At 33.3% G+C, this 15,888-nt stretch overlaps 1 protein-coding gene across 2 annotated transcripts in view; it reads left to right on the top strand.

Annotated features, from left to right (window-relative positions):
• Positions 1-15,888, top strand: part of APAF1 (apoptotic peptidase activating factor 1) — a 69,223-nt gene that overhangs the window by 7,194 nt on the left and 46,141 nt on the right. For both annotated transcript variants that reach the window (XM_039874033.1, XM_039874032.1), the window contains exons 5-14: positions 3,240-3,423; positions 5,398-5,510; positions 5,614-5,745; positions 6,995-7,233; positions 7,630-7,797; positions 8,653-8,784; positions 10,981-11,094; positions 11,544-11,728; positions 14,537-14,663; positions 15,593-15,718. In XM_039874033.1, coding sequence (XP_039729967.1) covers positions 3,240-3,423; positions 5,398-5,510; positions 5,614-5,745; positions 6,995-7,233; positions 7,630-7,797; positions 8,653-8,784; positions 10,981-11,094; positions 11,544-11,728; positions 14,537-14,663; positions 15,593-15,718 — 1,520 coding nt within the window. The remainder of the gene's footprint in view (positions 1-3,239; positions 3,424-5,397; positions 5,511-5,613; positions 5,746-6,994; positions 7,234-7,629; positions 7,798-8,652; positions 8,785-10,980; positions 11,095-11,543; positions 11,729-14,536; positions 14,664-15,592; positions 15,719-15,888) is intronic.

The following is a 15,888-nucleotide window of genomic DNA, read 5'->3' as shown; positions in this document are numbered from 1 at the left end:
TCATTTAGAGAGAAGTAAAATTCTTTTTACTTGCCCTTCTCCTTTCTCCTAAATTCTTCACCAGAGATAATCATGGATAACAGTTTAGAGTAAATTTTTCCAAACTTTTTCCTGTGCATTTACAAACTTGGACACCCACAGAACACAGCTGCAACACTAAGTGAAGCCAGAAAAGTGAAACAAATCAAGGATTTACTGTTCTATAACTTTTAACTTAACACTGAAGGAAGCCTAAGGAAAGTTCAGGGAGCTTTCAGGAGTAAAGCATAGGACTTGTTGTCTGCCTTCTTCTAGACACTGGCACCGATAATCAAACCATGCTTTGTAGAGCTGTCTTGACCTCGGTTATTGCAGAGTTCTCTGTCTCCTGGTCATTTGTAATCTTGTCGAGTCTCATGCAGTTAGTACTCATTACATTGCCAAATTCTGATCTAGGTCTCCTCCTTTCATTCCCAAGCCTTCCTGCCATACCCTATGTAGACCTTCGTTATTATCAGCAAACTCCTCTCTATCATCAGCCTCTTCTTAGAATGTTTACTTTCTTTCTTTATCTGAAACTGGGCAGTTCCCTGAGGATACCACCTTCTCTATAGCCGCAGTCAGTGGTGTGACAACTTTTTTCCCTTTATATCCCACATATTTCGGCACCAGAAAATGAATGGATGTTGTCTGTGCTGTCTGCTGCCTCATCCAGACCATTAGGATTCCTTCAGCTAAATTCTTTGTCCTTTGAGGTTTATTTCTCTAATCTTTCCCAATTGTGTTATTGCCCTCTCATTCATTGGCAATTGGAGTTCTTAATTATAAATTTAAGCAGCCCTCCTGTTGGCACTCTTAGTGATTTTGATATCTATATGGATGAATCAGCCAAAACTTTGGCCTCTCAGTTCCTTGATTTTTTTTTATCAATTTTCTTCATGCCCCTACAGCCATATATTTCCCTGAACCCTGGCCTGGACCTACGTCTTCGGCATTACCAGAAACAATGCCACTTTTGAAATGTTGGTGTTAAACGTTCTCTTCTACCCTTTGCCTACATCCACCTCTTCTTTTCTTCAAGTTCACTATTACGGTTTTATGACCTGTCAAGATTTATCTGTTGATTTTATAATATCCTCACTATCCCATCAGTCCCCTCCTGGGCTTGGGCCTAGATTTTTATTGCTCATCATTCAGTTGCTCTTTAGCACATATTCTTGGCTCTTGGGATCTCTCCTTATCTTGGGTGAAAGTTGATTCCTTCCATCTGCTGGATGTAGGTATTCTTTCTTACTTCCTATTGCTTCATCCAGACCATTACTTACTTCTTTGCTGGAGAAAATCACCCAACTGAGTTTCAGTTAAATTCATGATCATAAACTTTGGTAGTTTTACTAGGTTTGTTTAGTGGGTGTGTAACCATTGCTTAGGGTTTGTAAGGTGTACTCAGAAAACAACTTTATTCTTTTTCCTCAGTGCCTGTTCAAAACTCTTTTCTGGGACTGATTCTTTCCCCGGCTCTGTACAGGCTCAGCATCCCCAGGTCACTTTACATTTTAAAAACAGTCTTATTTCAATAATTAAAATGAGAACTCCTACGTAATACTTCAAACTTCATTTATATACGGTTTCCCCTTCTTCAGTTGGGCCTCCCTCAGGTTTTGGAAATCTGGAGAAGAGGAGGTTCAGATGGACATTGTAGGTGATTTCCAGCTTTTTCTTGTTGCAAACAATGCTGCAGTGAATATCCTTTTAGAAGTGAATAGTTTAGAAGTTGAACATTGACACTGGAGATTTGAATCCTATCTCTGCTTTATTAGTTGCATAACCTTAGGTAAATTACTCAGCCTTTCTATACCTAGGTTTCCTCATCTGTAAAGTGAAGATAATAGTGTCTGCTTCATAGTCTGTTGTGAGGATTAAATACAGATTAATGTGTAGAACTATTAGAATAGTGCTCAAAATGTCTGTTGTAAATAGATCTTTGAGCGTATATAAAATATTTCTTTTGGATAATTAAGTTTTTAAGATAGTGATTTCTTTCTGTACTTAAGTATTTGTGAATATCAGCAAATAAATTGCCTTTTGATGTCATGTAACTCATTTATGTTTGTATCTACTTTTTGCTTTTTCTTACACTTTTACGATCACATAATATAAATATGGTTAATGCCACTGGTATGATCTAATGTTACTATTCATCATATTTTAGACATAAGGACCCCTCTTAAATTTTATTTCTATCTATGTGGAGCTGATCAAGTACAGTGTATGATGGCTTAAGATTTTTGGTTCCTGATAATATATAAGTAAAAATATGTATTTTAACATATGCTATGGCTTAGTCAACAATAATGATGATGATAACAGTTGACAGCGATAATAATGATAATGTCTACTCTTACATAGTGCTTACTAGTTCAAAGCTTAATATTTGTAATAAACTATAGAAATGATCCCTGAAAGTATAGTCTTCAAAGCTTAATATTTGTAAGGGGCTCTCAGAGCCATATTCACCGATAAGTCTGTTATAACTTTATAGTTAACATAGCAAATTCCCATATTTTTTATTATTAATTTCTCAGAGTAAGTGTGAAATAGGTGGGATAAACAGTCTTATCCCAGTATAGTGAAGGAGACTGAGGTTAAGCGATTTACTGAATATTGTTTAGTTAGTAAGCAGTAGAGCGAGGCTTGAACCTAACTTTTCTCTGTATGAGAACCATGAGTGAGTTACGGGTCCTTAGACTCAGTGGTTCTGTCACAGGTGATTTTGCCCCCTAGTGGACATTTAATAATGTATGGAGACGTTGTTGGTTGTCATAACTAGGGAGGGGGACGGCTACCAGCATCTAGTAGATAGAAGCCAGGGAGGCTGTTAAACATCCTACAGTGAACAGGACAGCCTTCCACTGCAATAAATTATCTGGCTCCAGCCGTGCAGAGTGCTTAGGTTGAGAAACTGTACTGTACAGTGGTGATTGATGACACAGGACAAAGATTGTGAAATTTTGTTTGGTAAGATGGTATTGATAAAAAGCAGATTAATCCAAACTCCAATTTATTTGTATCTTTAACTTTTCTTAGAATCAGGTTATAAAGATCGATAATACCCTACAAGTAAGAATTGTATCTTGAATCAAGAAAAGTCGAAGATGTGATGAGATCAAAGATTGGAACAGATCTGCTTATCTGTAAAAATCTTTCAAAGAAGGACTCCTGTTCAGAGGCCTTAAGTTTATTATTCTTTTCCTCACCAGGTTGTTTCCCAGGGGGTGTGCATTGGGTTTCAGTTGGGAAACAAGACAAATCTGGGCTTCTGATGAAACTGCAGAATCTTTGTACACGATTGGATCAGGATGAGAGCTTCTCCAAGAGGCTTCCACTTAATATCGAAGAGGCTAAAGACCGTCTTCGCATCTTGATGCTCCGCAAACACCCAAGGTACAGATGGTCATATTGGTATATGAATTCTCATTGAGACTTAACTACTGACATCTTGAGAACATTATACCCTTTTCTTGCTGTTTGGTAGTGTCTAAGAAGAAACCATTGCTTTGCTGCTGTTCTCTCTCTTGTATTAAAAAAAAAATTGGCTGCCACTGGCCTAAACTTGCTACTTTTCTTTGCATCCTACCTACCACATCGTCTCTTATATACCATTGTAGGCTCTCAGGAAGTAGTTCTTAAGCAGGTGAGTTGGTGAGTGGTCTTGGCTAGAAAATGCAAGTTTTTTTTTTTTTACCACGAATCCATTATTTCTAATGGATTAATGTAGAACAAGAGACAGAATAAATGTAGGGCAACGAGTCAGAAAGGATTATTTAATGGAAACCTTTTATTGTGTTGTCTTAGTTTTTAGGTATACATGTAACTTTTATGCTTCCATGTACTTTAGGAGTTTGTTGTATTTGTTTATTTTATTCATTCAATAAATAAATACAGTTATAATTATGTGCTAGGCACTGTTTTCAGCTGTTTCACTATTTTCATTAGCTAGAAGGGAGACAGCAGTTTAATTGCTGCTTTTGTTAAGAGTATAACTTAGGATTCAATCAACAGTTGGATTTCCATGATCTAGTGGCCATTCTTTTCATTCGCTCATTTAACTGGCGAGTGTTGTGCCTGGGTCAGTGCTGCAAGTACAGGGATGATAAAGCATTCCTTGGGAACATAGCAGTAAAGTAGGCAAGAATTGAGTAATGGCATTGAAGTTTTTAAATGCCCTAGTGCCCCTGATGATGTAGTATACTGTCATATGTGACGATGGCAGAGGATGGCAATGATTCTCAAATTAGTAAGGGAATTAATATCACAATATTGGGTGAGAAGAGTCTTTTTTGGAAAAAGCCTCCTAGATGATTATGATGGACATTCACTACAGAGGGCAAGATCCCTTCTCTCTGGCTTCTTTCTCCTCCAGATCCCTCCATTATCCTTTTTCTCCATGATGGTCACTGGTATCTATTTTTCTAGAGGAAGTAAATTGAGACTACTAATCATTAACTCTTTTCTTGCTCAGTAACTTCTCTCTTACTTCATTTCTTTGCAAAAATAAAAATGATTCTATTTAGGAAAATATTGTAACTACTCAGATCTGTCAGATCATGGCTTATAATGAGTCATTTGTTTTTTTCTCAGTATCATTTTGTTTTATGCTTTTCCAATTTTTCTAACCTATATGTACCTATAGGGTTTTTTTTGTTGTTGTTGTTATATTGTGCAGAAGTAATGTGCCATTTGGATAAAAACTCTAGAGTATAATTATGCTATCAGGTTTTAGTTGTATTTTTTTCTCCACTTGTTCTGGTAAGTTGAAAAACATTTTTGGAGAGACCATTCAGGAATTGGCACAGAAGTTCTTTTTCCTTATGAATAAACAAACTGATTTCTTGGATGGAAAACACTCCAGTAGTATACCAAACGAAAAGTAATATTCTTGCTAGTGCTTTATATTCGGTTGGAACATATGAAAGTGCTAGTTTTGTAGGTAAAAAAATGGTCAAATATCATCATTGTTATAAGATTTGTTCTAATTTTAACCTGAGCCCAATTCTCATTCAGTTTTGGTGCTTAAAGACTGAATTGGAAAAATCCCATTACATGGATAGTTCTTTTTAGGTACCAGATAGTTGATTTCTAATAGTTACATGGTATACACAGCCCTCTGTTAATTTTTCCCTTAACTTTAATATACATTGATTTGGCGTGGGAAGAGAGAGAAGGCTCTAATTCTTTTTCCTTATTTAGATCAGTATATTGTGATAGGTATATCACAAAGAAGAGAGAAAGAACCATGAGACATCTATTCTTTCTTTTTTTATTTTGTAAATTTTTAAAATACTGGTGGTATTCTCCTTTTTTAAAAGAAGCTTACAATAAATGTCATTGGTGACTCAATACAGTTCTTTTATTTAGGTCTCTGTTGATCTTGGATGATATTTGGGATCCTTGGGTGTTAAAAGCTTTTGACAATCAATGTCAGATTCTTCTTACAACCAGAGACAAAAGTGTCACAGATTCGGTAATGGGTAAGGATAATTAATTTGCTTTTTTGTACCTTTCTGTTTTAATTCAATTACATTGAAATATGTGACATACCAAATTACTTATTGTATTTTATGATTTTTTCAGGTCCTAAGTATGTAGTCCCCGTGGAGAGTGACTTAGGAAAAGAAAAAGGACTTGAAATTTTATCTCTTTTTGTTAATATGAAGAAAGCAGATTTGCCGGAACAAGCTCATAATATTATAAAACAATGTCAAGGTAATTATTTATTTTGTGTATGAAAGGGTTATAGAGATATTAATTTACCCTTTTGTAAGTTAAGCTAATGAACATGACAGTTTAGCACATGAACATCCAAAAACTTATTAGAATATTTAGTATTTTTGGTTCTTCTCTGATACCTTAAATGTATAATGATATTTTAGTAGTCAGTCATTCATTAAGATAATATTTAATGAATACCCACAATATGTTAGCAGGAAGAATGATATGAAAAATTTTTGTCGAGATTTTATAAAAATAGCGTTCTATTTTGATAGTGAAAACTGGTGTTGTCTTCTCAATTTCCATTATTTATTAGTGAAGTTAAACTTTTTACTTATTTATTGAATATTTGCATCTTAAGCAATTATCCTTGACTCACTTTTTTTTTTTTGTGATGTAAGTATTTTTAATTGACTTTGAGGTACTCAAACTATTGAAGCTATTAGCCCGCCCTTTGTCATGTTTTTGCAAATATTTTTCTCTAGTTTTTTGTCTGTCTTTTGATTTCATTTGTAGTATTTATTGACATATAGAAATTAAACATTTGATATAGTTAAATCCATCAGTACTTAATATTATTTCCATCATTGTTAATGCTTGGAAATACCTTCTTTTTTTTTCTGCCATCGAATAGATACTTGGATTTGAGTTAATTGACTTTTTAAAAAAATCTTAAACTTAGAAAAAATATTCGATTTGTATTGATTATAAAGCTGATAAATGTCTACTTTAAAGCACTTAAAAATGTATGAAACTGTAAAGAAAAAATAGAAATGATCCATAATCTGATAATATTAGTATCATGAGAATATTCCAGTCTTTTAGTACATATAAAACTTTGAAAAAAATATTGAGATTATAATGTGGTGTATATAATTTTGAACCTTGTCCTTTTAATATAACAAATCTAGAACCTTTTCCCATGTCATTAAATATCTTTTGAAAAAATTTACCAGAGGCATAATATTGTGACATAATTTACTTTAGTCATTTCTGTTATTGTCTAAGATTTTTCACTGTTTTAAATAATGCTGTGATGAATATTCTGAAATGAAATATTTCTTATTTCTGATGACTTCTTTAGAATGAATACCTAAAGTTGCTAAGAAAGAAGCTAAGAGGTATAAATATTTTAAGCCTTTGGATAACATGCAACAGAAATTATTTCTTAAGAATAAATTGATTCTTAGTGGTATTTCTGAAATGAGACAGTATTTATGCAGTGACTTTGTTTCTTCTTTAGGTTCTCCTCTTGTAGTGTCTTTAATTGGTGCACTTTTACGTGATTTTCCCAGCCGCTGGGAGTACTACCTCAGGCAACTTCAGAATAAGCAATTTAAGAGGATAAGGAAATCTTCATCTTATGCTTATGAGGCTCTGGATGAAGCCATGTCTATAAGTGTTGAAATGCTCAGAGAAGACATCAAAGATTATTACACAGATCTTTCTATTTTTCAGAAGGATGTCAAGGTACCAACAAAGGTAATAGAAGGACCATCAATCTTTACCACTGGTTATTTACAGCATGTGACCTCTGAGAATACTGTACTGAGAATATTGTTGTTACATAGGATATTGGACAGATAAGACCCTGTGACTGAGGTGGTAGATTGGAAGGTTCAGAAGCCCCTCTCTCAGTCTCCATCAAAACTTTTGTGTTGAGCTTGGACAAGTTACCTATTTCTCAGTGGTTCTAGTGAACTGGAGAAGCATCTGACTTCTTTCTCTTTTCTATCTTAATGGTTGAGCTTCTTAATATGAAATGGAGAGATTCTTATTCAGGACTTTAAGATATGATTTTTTTGTGTGTTAACACCTTATCTACAATCCTGATCATTGTACTTTTGTGGCACATTAAATGCTTAAAATAATTCCTAGGTGCTATGTATTCTCTGGGACATGGAAACTGAAGAAGTTGAAGACATACTGCAGGAGTTTGTTAATAAATCTCTATTATTCTGTGATCGGAATGGAAACTCATTTCGTTATTATTTACATGATCTTCAAGTAGATTTCCTTACAGAGAAGAATCGTGACCAGCTTCAGGTATTTGCACCTCTGTACATTCTTTTTGTTTGTTTTTAAACTTTTTATTTTGCAATAATTTTAGACTTACAGAAGAGTTGCAAAATAGTACTGTTTCTATGCATATACCCTCCCCCCCAGCTTCCCCCAGTGGTAAATTCTTATATAACTATAATACATTATCAAAGCCAGAAAATTAACATTGATACAATACTATTTACTACTCCACAGACTTTCCTTGAATTTCACCAGCTTTCCCACTAATGTCCTTCTTGTGGTCCAGGTCCAATTCACGTTCTCATATTGCATTATAATTGTCATGTTTCCTTGGTTTTCTCAAATCTATGAAAATTCCTTAGCTTTCTTTATCTTTCATAGTCAGTTTTAAGGAATACTAGCTAGTGATTTTGTACATTGTCCCTTAGTTTGGGTTTATCTGATGTTTTCTCCTGACTAGATTAGGGATATATTTTTTTGGCAGGCATACCACAGAAGTAATATTGTGTCCTTGGAGCATCATGAGATATATGTGTTGTTATCTCTTACTATCAGCGATGTTAACACTGATCACTTGGTTAAAGTGTTATCTACTAGTTTCTCCACTGTAAAATCACTGTTTTTTTCCTTTTGTAATTTCTTTGTTTTCATGTGCACATTTTTAATGAGATATCATTTTATTACTATTTTATTGTATCCTTTTTTTCTGTTGTAAATTTGGTTTTCTCATTCCTTAAATATATTCTTCCTTTCATAATTAATAAGTATATTGTGGAGAGATTCTCTGTACATTCTTTAAAAGCTTTGGAAGCTGGAGTTACTGTGATGTTTAGTTATGAAATTGTTTCTGTCCTCTGAACTGTTTCGTTTGGGTTTCAGGATCTACATAAGAAAGTAATCACTCAGTTCCAGAGATATTACCAGCCACATACTCTTTCATTAGACCAGGAAGACTGCATGTACTGGTATAGTTTTCTGACCTATCACATGGCCAGTGCCAATATGCACAAAGTAAGATGACCCGTTTAAAAATTACTTTCTTTCTTTTATCTCATTTGTGTTTTGTCCTGTGCTTAGTAAAAGTAGAATTAGAGACTGTCAGTATTTTTGTTTCGGTTACTGTTTTTACCAGCAGCGATTTAACAAGTTACCTTAGTAACCGTAGTAAATGAACCACCTAAAAATTCAGTCTCTTCTTACCAGAAGCTTTCTTTTATAGGTGGTATGAATTTATTTTTAAGTTTTGTGAGGAAACAGAGGGTGGGGAAGTATATTCATTCATTCATTCATTCATTCATTCAGTAAATATTTATCGAGTGTTCGTTATATACTGGTATTGTTCTTCATTATGAGGATATGCCACAGGCACAAAGCCCCTGCTGTCACTGAGCTTACATTCTGCAGGAAACTGACAGTGGACAAATAAATTTATACTATGTTAGGGTTAGTAAGTGCTCAGAAGAAGAAAAAAGCATGGAAGGAGAAAGAGAGTGATGCTATAGGGGTATAATCATCATGTGCTGATGGATTTGATGTGCATTAGAAGAGAAAGAGTCAAAGATGACTCCATGCTTGTGCAATGGAAAGATCAGAGTCGCTTTGATGGGGATGGGGATGTCTGTGGGTAGGACAGATATTTCGGGGGGGAGGGTGGTGAAGGGAAGGTTAGGAACTCATTTTGAGTATTAAATCTGATATACATATTTGGATATCTAACTGGAATTATTGAGTACATAATTGGATATATGAATCTAGATTTCTGGGGAAGATGATGGACTAAAGATAAAATTTGGGAATCATCTGCACATATATGATATTCAAAGACTTAACTACCAACTAACTATTAAAAATGTTGATATTTTGGAAAACTATATGTACTTGAAGTAATTTTTCTGTGCTTAGGTACATTTTCTCTTGGTTACAAAAATGGTGGTGTAGCCTGATTTTTTTCCCTACTATAGTTTATGTTTAAGTGAAATTACTGGGTCAATGCATTGTTTTAAAAAACCTTTGATGTGTATGATAGTGTGGAAGGATTCAGTTTCTTCTCATTTGTTTAATGATGTTTTATTTTTTGCTGATGATTGAAGATGATGGTATATTTCATTGGAAAAAATTAGAAAAACTAGAAGAAAAGGAAGATCACAACATTGCTGATGCTTTTGTGGATACTTTTGTAGATCATTTTGTTGCTCAGATATATACACTCGTCCTTTAAAACCAAACAGACCATAATAGAAATAAGAGTTTTATATCTTGTTTTTTTCCATTTAATTGTATTTCATAGCCATATTTTTATGTCACTTTATAAAGAAAGATGTGATTATTAAAGCTACATACCATTTCATTGTATAGCTATGTTATGATTGCTTATGGACAGAATGCGAAAGCTCATTCTGATTATTTTCTTAGAACACATATTTATAAGTGTAATTTCTGGATCAAATAGTATATATAGTTTGAATTTTAATAGATTGCCAAACTGCCCTCTAGAAGGGTTGCTCTGATTTACATCACTACCACTGTGTATGAGTGTTCCTTTCCTCTGATTCCAGTCAATAGTCTTATCACTCCTTTTAGTCTTTAGAAATCTGATATTAAAAATAGTAAATCTTTGTTGTTTTACTCTGATTACTGGTGAGGTTTTTGGCCATTGGTACTTTTTATTTTGTGAATTGGTTCTCATCTATTGCCTTTTCCATTTTTATTTTGGGGGTTATCTTTTTCTTTTTTTTTTTTAGAATTTTCTATAAAAAAGAATATTAAGCCCTCATCTAGCATATGTGTTATAAATATTTTTTTCTGGTTTATTTTTTGTCTTAAATTTTATTTAGATTGTTTTCTACTATAGTGAAGATTTGAGTTTTTATGTAGTTAAATGCATCATTATTTTTCTTTTTGGTGTTTGGCTTTGGTGTCATGTTTACAAAAATTTCCTTCACCCCAGGGTTACAAAAATATTTCCCTGTACCTTCTAGTATTTTTTTGAAGTTTTCTATTTTATATTTAAGTTTTTAATCCAACTAAAATTTATTTTGAGTTAAGATGTAAGGTCCACAATATGTTCATTTTCAGTAGCTTCTTTTTTGTCCTTAAATTTGAGATACCCACTAAGTTGCTCTCAGTAGTGTTAGAATAATGGTGGTAGACTTAAAATTCTTTGATCTCTTTGACAGGACTCCTGATCTTATTTATTTATTTTTAAAGGAACTTTGTGCTTTAATGTTTGCCCTGGATTGGATTAAAGCAAAAACGGAATTTGCAGGTCCTGCTCATCTGATTCATGAATTTGTGGAATACAGGCATATACTGGATGAAAAGGTATATATTAATGTGGGAAAAAAGTCCTTAAAGGATATGCTTTTTGACATTAAGTTCTAGGTTTAATAGTGCAAACAAGCAGAATAGAAGGGGCAAAGAGAGATAATTCTCTTATTTTGATCTTTGATTATTCTAATCATTTTGCTTCCTAGCCTACTGGGAATGTGGATAGGATTAAAGTTTGAAAGTTGAGAAACTAAAATGTTCAGTGGCTTTTTTTTTTAAAAAAGAATTTGTTAAGAAAGTAGTACTTTGATAATGAGATTTTTACTTCATGTTTAAAAGTCTGAAGAGGGTCACTATATTTTTGTTACCTAATGGTCGGCTATTTAATTTTAGCTCATATAGAGAATCTCATTTAAGCCTTTAAAGTGACAAGATCACAGAAACAGAAAAATGTCAGATCTTGGCTCTGGTTATGTTTCTAAGAGATTTTAGTTTATTCATAGGATTGTGCAGTCTGTGAGAATTTCCAGGAGTTTTTATCTTTAAATGGACATCTTCTTGGACGACAGCCATTTCCTAATATTGTACAACTGGGTCTCTGTGAACCTGAAACTTCAGAAGTTTATCAGCAAGCTAAGCTGAAGGCCAAGCAGGAGGTCGATAACGGAATGCTTTACCTGGAGTGGATGTAAGTAGGTTAGAAAGAACCCAAGGGAGCAGAGTGCTAATGATATCATTATTTTTTCAGCTAGTGAATAAGTTTGCACCAGGAAGATTTAACTACAGTTTTTGGAAAGGGCTGGAACTTTTAATAAGCATTCTTACTTATTACAGAGTTCTAGAGAAGTAAGCATAGGAGAAATATATGTTTCAAAGAATCCATAGAAATAGATGCTTGCCTGTGTGACATTTTGACAAATCATCCTAAATATTAACACCAGATGCTTTACCTACTGTATGTAATACAATAAGTAGTGAAGAGCGTGGGCTTCGAAGTGACAAACCTAGGTTTGAAACTCAGTTCTAAAACCTAATGTTTTGTGATTTTGAACAAGTTATAGATAGGTTACTTTCCTTCCTCATACCTAAAACAGAGATAACAGTCCTTCGAGGTAAGCACTATTTTTGTGAAGATTTAAATGAGATATTGGATGTAAAGTGATTAGTGCTTTTCTTACACAAGACCTTATTAAACTTCCACTGAATTATGATTCTTCTAACTTCTAAAAGAGGCCATTCAGTTTTGCTCTTACATTAATCTTATCAATTAGTAAAAGGATAGCTAAGCTACCATCTTTTTAATGCCCGTTATATAGAATATGCTCACATATGTTACTCATTTTATCTTCAAAATAACCTTATAAGGTAAATATTATTTGCCCTGTTTTACAAATGAGAAAATTGAGGCACAGAGGGATTGAGACTTAATTAAGCTCATGCAGCTCGCTGAGTGGGATTTAAACTCTGGGTCTGTGTAGCTTGACTTTCCATACTTCTTCTATATGACATGCTTCTCTTATAGCAGAAATAATAAATATGAATGGTTGTCTTTTCACATATATATGTGAAATATATGGTTCACAAATATATGGTTGTCTTTTCACATATATTTATGAATATTCATATTCATAAATATGAATGGTTGTCTTTTCAGATATATATATATCTGAATCGAACTCTAGGTTGATGTCTATGATTTTATAGCCCTGGACCCTCTTTCCAAATGAGTCAGGTTGCCACGGGTGATTCCCCTAATTCAGTTTAGTTCAACAGACATTTGAATTTCTCTAATGTGCTAAGCACTCTTAATAAGTGCTTAGAACAGTGGAAAATGCTGTTTTAGATCATAAGAAGTTTTCAGTAAATATTAGTTGTTATTAAGAATAGCATTTAGCATATTGTCAGGTCCACATAGTTGATATTCAATAGAAATTTGTGGGAGATTGACTGAATTCATGTTTTAATGGCTGAAATAGAATTTTAAGGCTTGGTTTTGTAATCAGATGGACATAGGTTTAGTTCTCTTATGAATTGTTGTTTGTTGTTTTTACATTTTCGTACATTATTTCTTTTTTTTCCATTTCATCAACTACATTTCAACCTGTGATGTACTTTCATAGAATGGTTAGTCATTCATAGCTGTATTTTTAACTGAGTTTGACAAAGTCATTTTCAAAGAATGCTTTGTTTCTCAGGACTGTAAGTCCTCTATTTTTTAATGTAGAAAGGTTTACGTTGGTAAAGCTTAATTTAACTGAGTTTCAGCTTTCAAATTATTTTTTCATGCATTCATTTATTTGTCGAATACTTTTAGCCGTGTACTAATATGCCCATCATTGCAACAGATCACTTTCTAAGCTTTGTTTGGGGAGTTGAATAGATAGATCAAGGGGAAAGAAAGAGTATTTTCTTAATCTAACGCTCTCAACTTTGCTGGTAACTTACCTGTTTTACTTCCAGGTTCTCATCATTATAGTTCCTATGTTATAGTTGTTTGTTTCATCACTTCTAGTAAGGTTTATATGCTATCAAAGCAAGATCTAGGTCTGTTTTACCTTCGAGTTCCTTTTTTTCATTTGGTCTGTCTTGTGTGTGGTTAACTTTTTAAACAAATAACAGCATTGGCATCTTTATGTGCCAAGCACTATATTTAGAGGTGGTATCATTACTTGCATTTTACATACGAGGAAATGAAACTTAATAGGTTAAGTAATTTGCTTAAGGTTATACACCTAATAAGTAATGGAAGTGGGGTTGCCCTTTAGGTTTATCTGACTCCTAACTTTGACTCTTCAATTAAGCATGATACCATTTAACGTATTTACTTATACCCTAAGTGACCAACACTGTGAAATTCTGACACTGTTCTAATTCTTGCCCCATTTAAGTGTACAGCACATTTCTTTACCCTTTGGCCCATCAGAAATAATATAATATTTATACTAGTGGAATAGTATTCAGTAGATTAAGATACAAGGAAAATGACATTGCTTTTTCTTTATTCTGTGTATCTGAATAATTGTAGTTAGAGAAGAACAGTTTTAAACTACATTATCATAATGATGAGTATAGTGTCATACTTCAGTTAGGAAACGAGCTTCATTTTGTTATGTCTTCTTTCCTTTTAAAAAATATGGAGATTTTTTTTCTGGAGTGTATCCTTATATAATGTTTTCTTTGCACATATTATTAATGTGTCAAAGGAAAATAGAAAGCGTTGTGTATTTGATTAACTAAATTTCTTCCAACTCAGTGACATTTGTAACAAATGACAGGTTGCTTAAGATAGGGTAGCATTTCTCTTAAAATGCCAATCTTTTTATAGCATGCTTTCTTTAGGTGATCTATGCTGTCATTTACATGTTGGTAATTTAATTTGAAGAATTTTGTATTTTGGGGAACATAAGTATGTTAAATGACAGTTTGTTACTGAAAGAAAATAAATTGCTTTTACTCTCATTTATTGGGTTTCTGTTCATTTTTTCCTTGCATTTAGAAACAAAAAAAACATCAAGAATCTCTCCCGCTTAGTTGTCCGCCCCCATACAGATGCTGTTTACCATGCTTGCTTTTCTGAGAATGGTCAAAGAATAGCTTCTTGTGGAGCTGATAAAACTTTACAGGTAAATTTGAAATAGGCATGTACCCAATACTGTGCATATTGGAACATATAAATCCTAAAATTCAAGAAAACTGTACATTAGAAATAGAGAAATTAAAATCTCTTGAACATTTTATGAAAGCTTTTTCTAGAGTTTTGAAAGATATGGTCGTGTTTTTTTATAATTCTAAATTTGCCAAGTGACATAGAAGTACCTTTTACCCTGCCAGTTCGTTTCCGTCATCCATGTGCCATCTAAGGGTAATGAGGAAATGACAATTGTTAAAAGACAGAAGGACTTCAGAGCACAGTGAATAGGGCTCTGATTAAAAAAACAGTGATTAAGTAAATAGACCTATTTTATCACCAGGCCAGGCATAGATTTCTGACTATAAATAGGAATTGGACTAGATTATTTCCTAAGGTGCTTGAATTTCCTTTAAGTTCTCATTTGTTTTCTGGAAACATGAGTGAGTACTTTTCTTTAAACTTGTGCTCTATGTTTTGGTTTTGAAGGAATGGGGATCAGATTAGTTAAAACTTTTATATTTAGCATAACTAGTCTTTACAAGATTATGACTATAAATCTTATTTTTAGATGTGTACTTTATTACTAATTTTATTAACTGTGGCTTTTCAGCCCCAAGAAGAAAGGATATTGCATGATATGTTTTCTATTTGTTAAGAATTTGCCAAACAGTTCTCAAGAACTGGAGCTATACTCTGTCAGTTCTTTTTATTGATACTACAAACATTTAACAGTGGCTAGTTCTCTATTTATGTTAAAATATACAAATTCTGACAGAAATTTTGATTTTTGGAGTGATCTTGCCAAGGTTTGTTTCTGTTGCAAAATACAGTGGTTAAGATCTTTTAAGGAGAGAGTTTTATTGACTAATGGCTCATGGTTAAGTGGTATGTAGTAAAAAGATTTTATTGTTGCTTGTGTAGGTGTTCAAAGCTGAAACAGGAGAGAAACTTCTAGAAATCAGGGCCCATGAAGATGAAGTGCTTTGCTGTGCATTCTCTACAGATGACAGATTTATAGCAACCTGCTCAGTCGATAAAAAAGTGAAGGTAAGGAAACATTTTCTTCTTAAGTTGTAATCACTACAGAATTCATTTTCTTTTTCTATAATAGAGGGGCTAGGGTAAGTAGGGTTAAAGGACTCTTGCCTGTTGAGTTACTAACTTGAGGCAAACTAGTTTTTATCCATTGTAAATTAATGCTGTCTGAAAACCATTTA

This window comes from Pteropus medius, unplaced genomic scaffold (genome assembly GCF_902729225.1).
Source record: "Pteropus medius unplaced genomic scaffold, Ma_sr-lr_union100, whole genome shotgun sequence".
Taxonomy (NCBI): domain Eukaryota; kingdom Metazoa; phylum Chordata; class Mammalia; order Chiroptera; family Pteropodidae; genus Pteropus; species Pteropus medius.
Note: the sequence above shows the minus strand (reverse complement) of the source record. Positions and strands in the feature narration are given on the sequence as shown.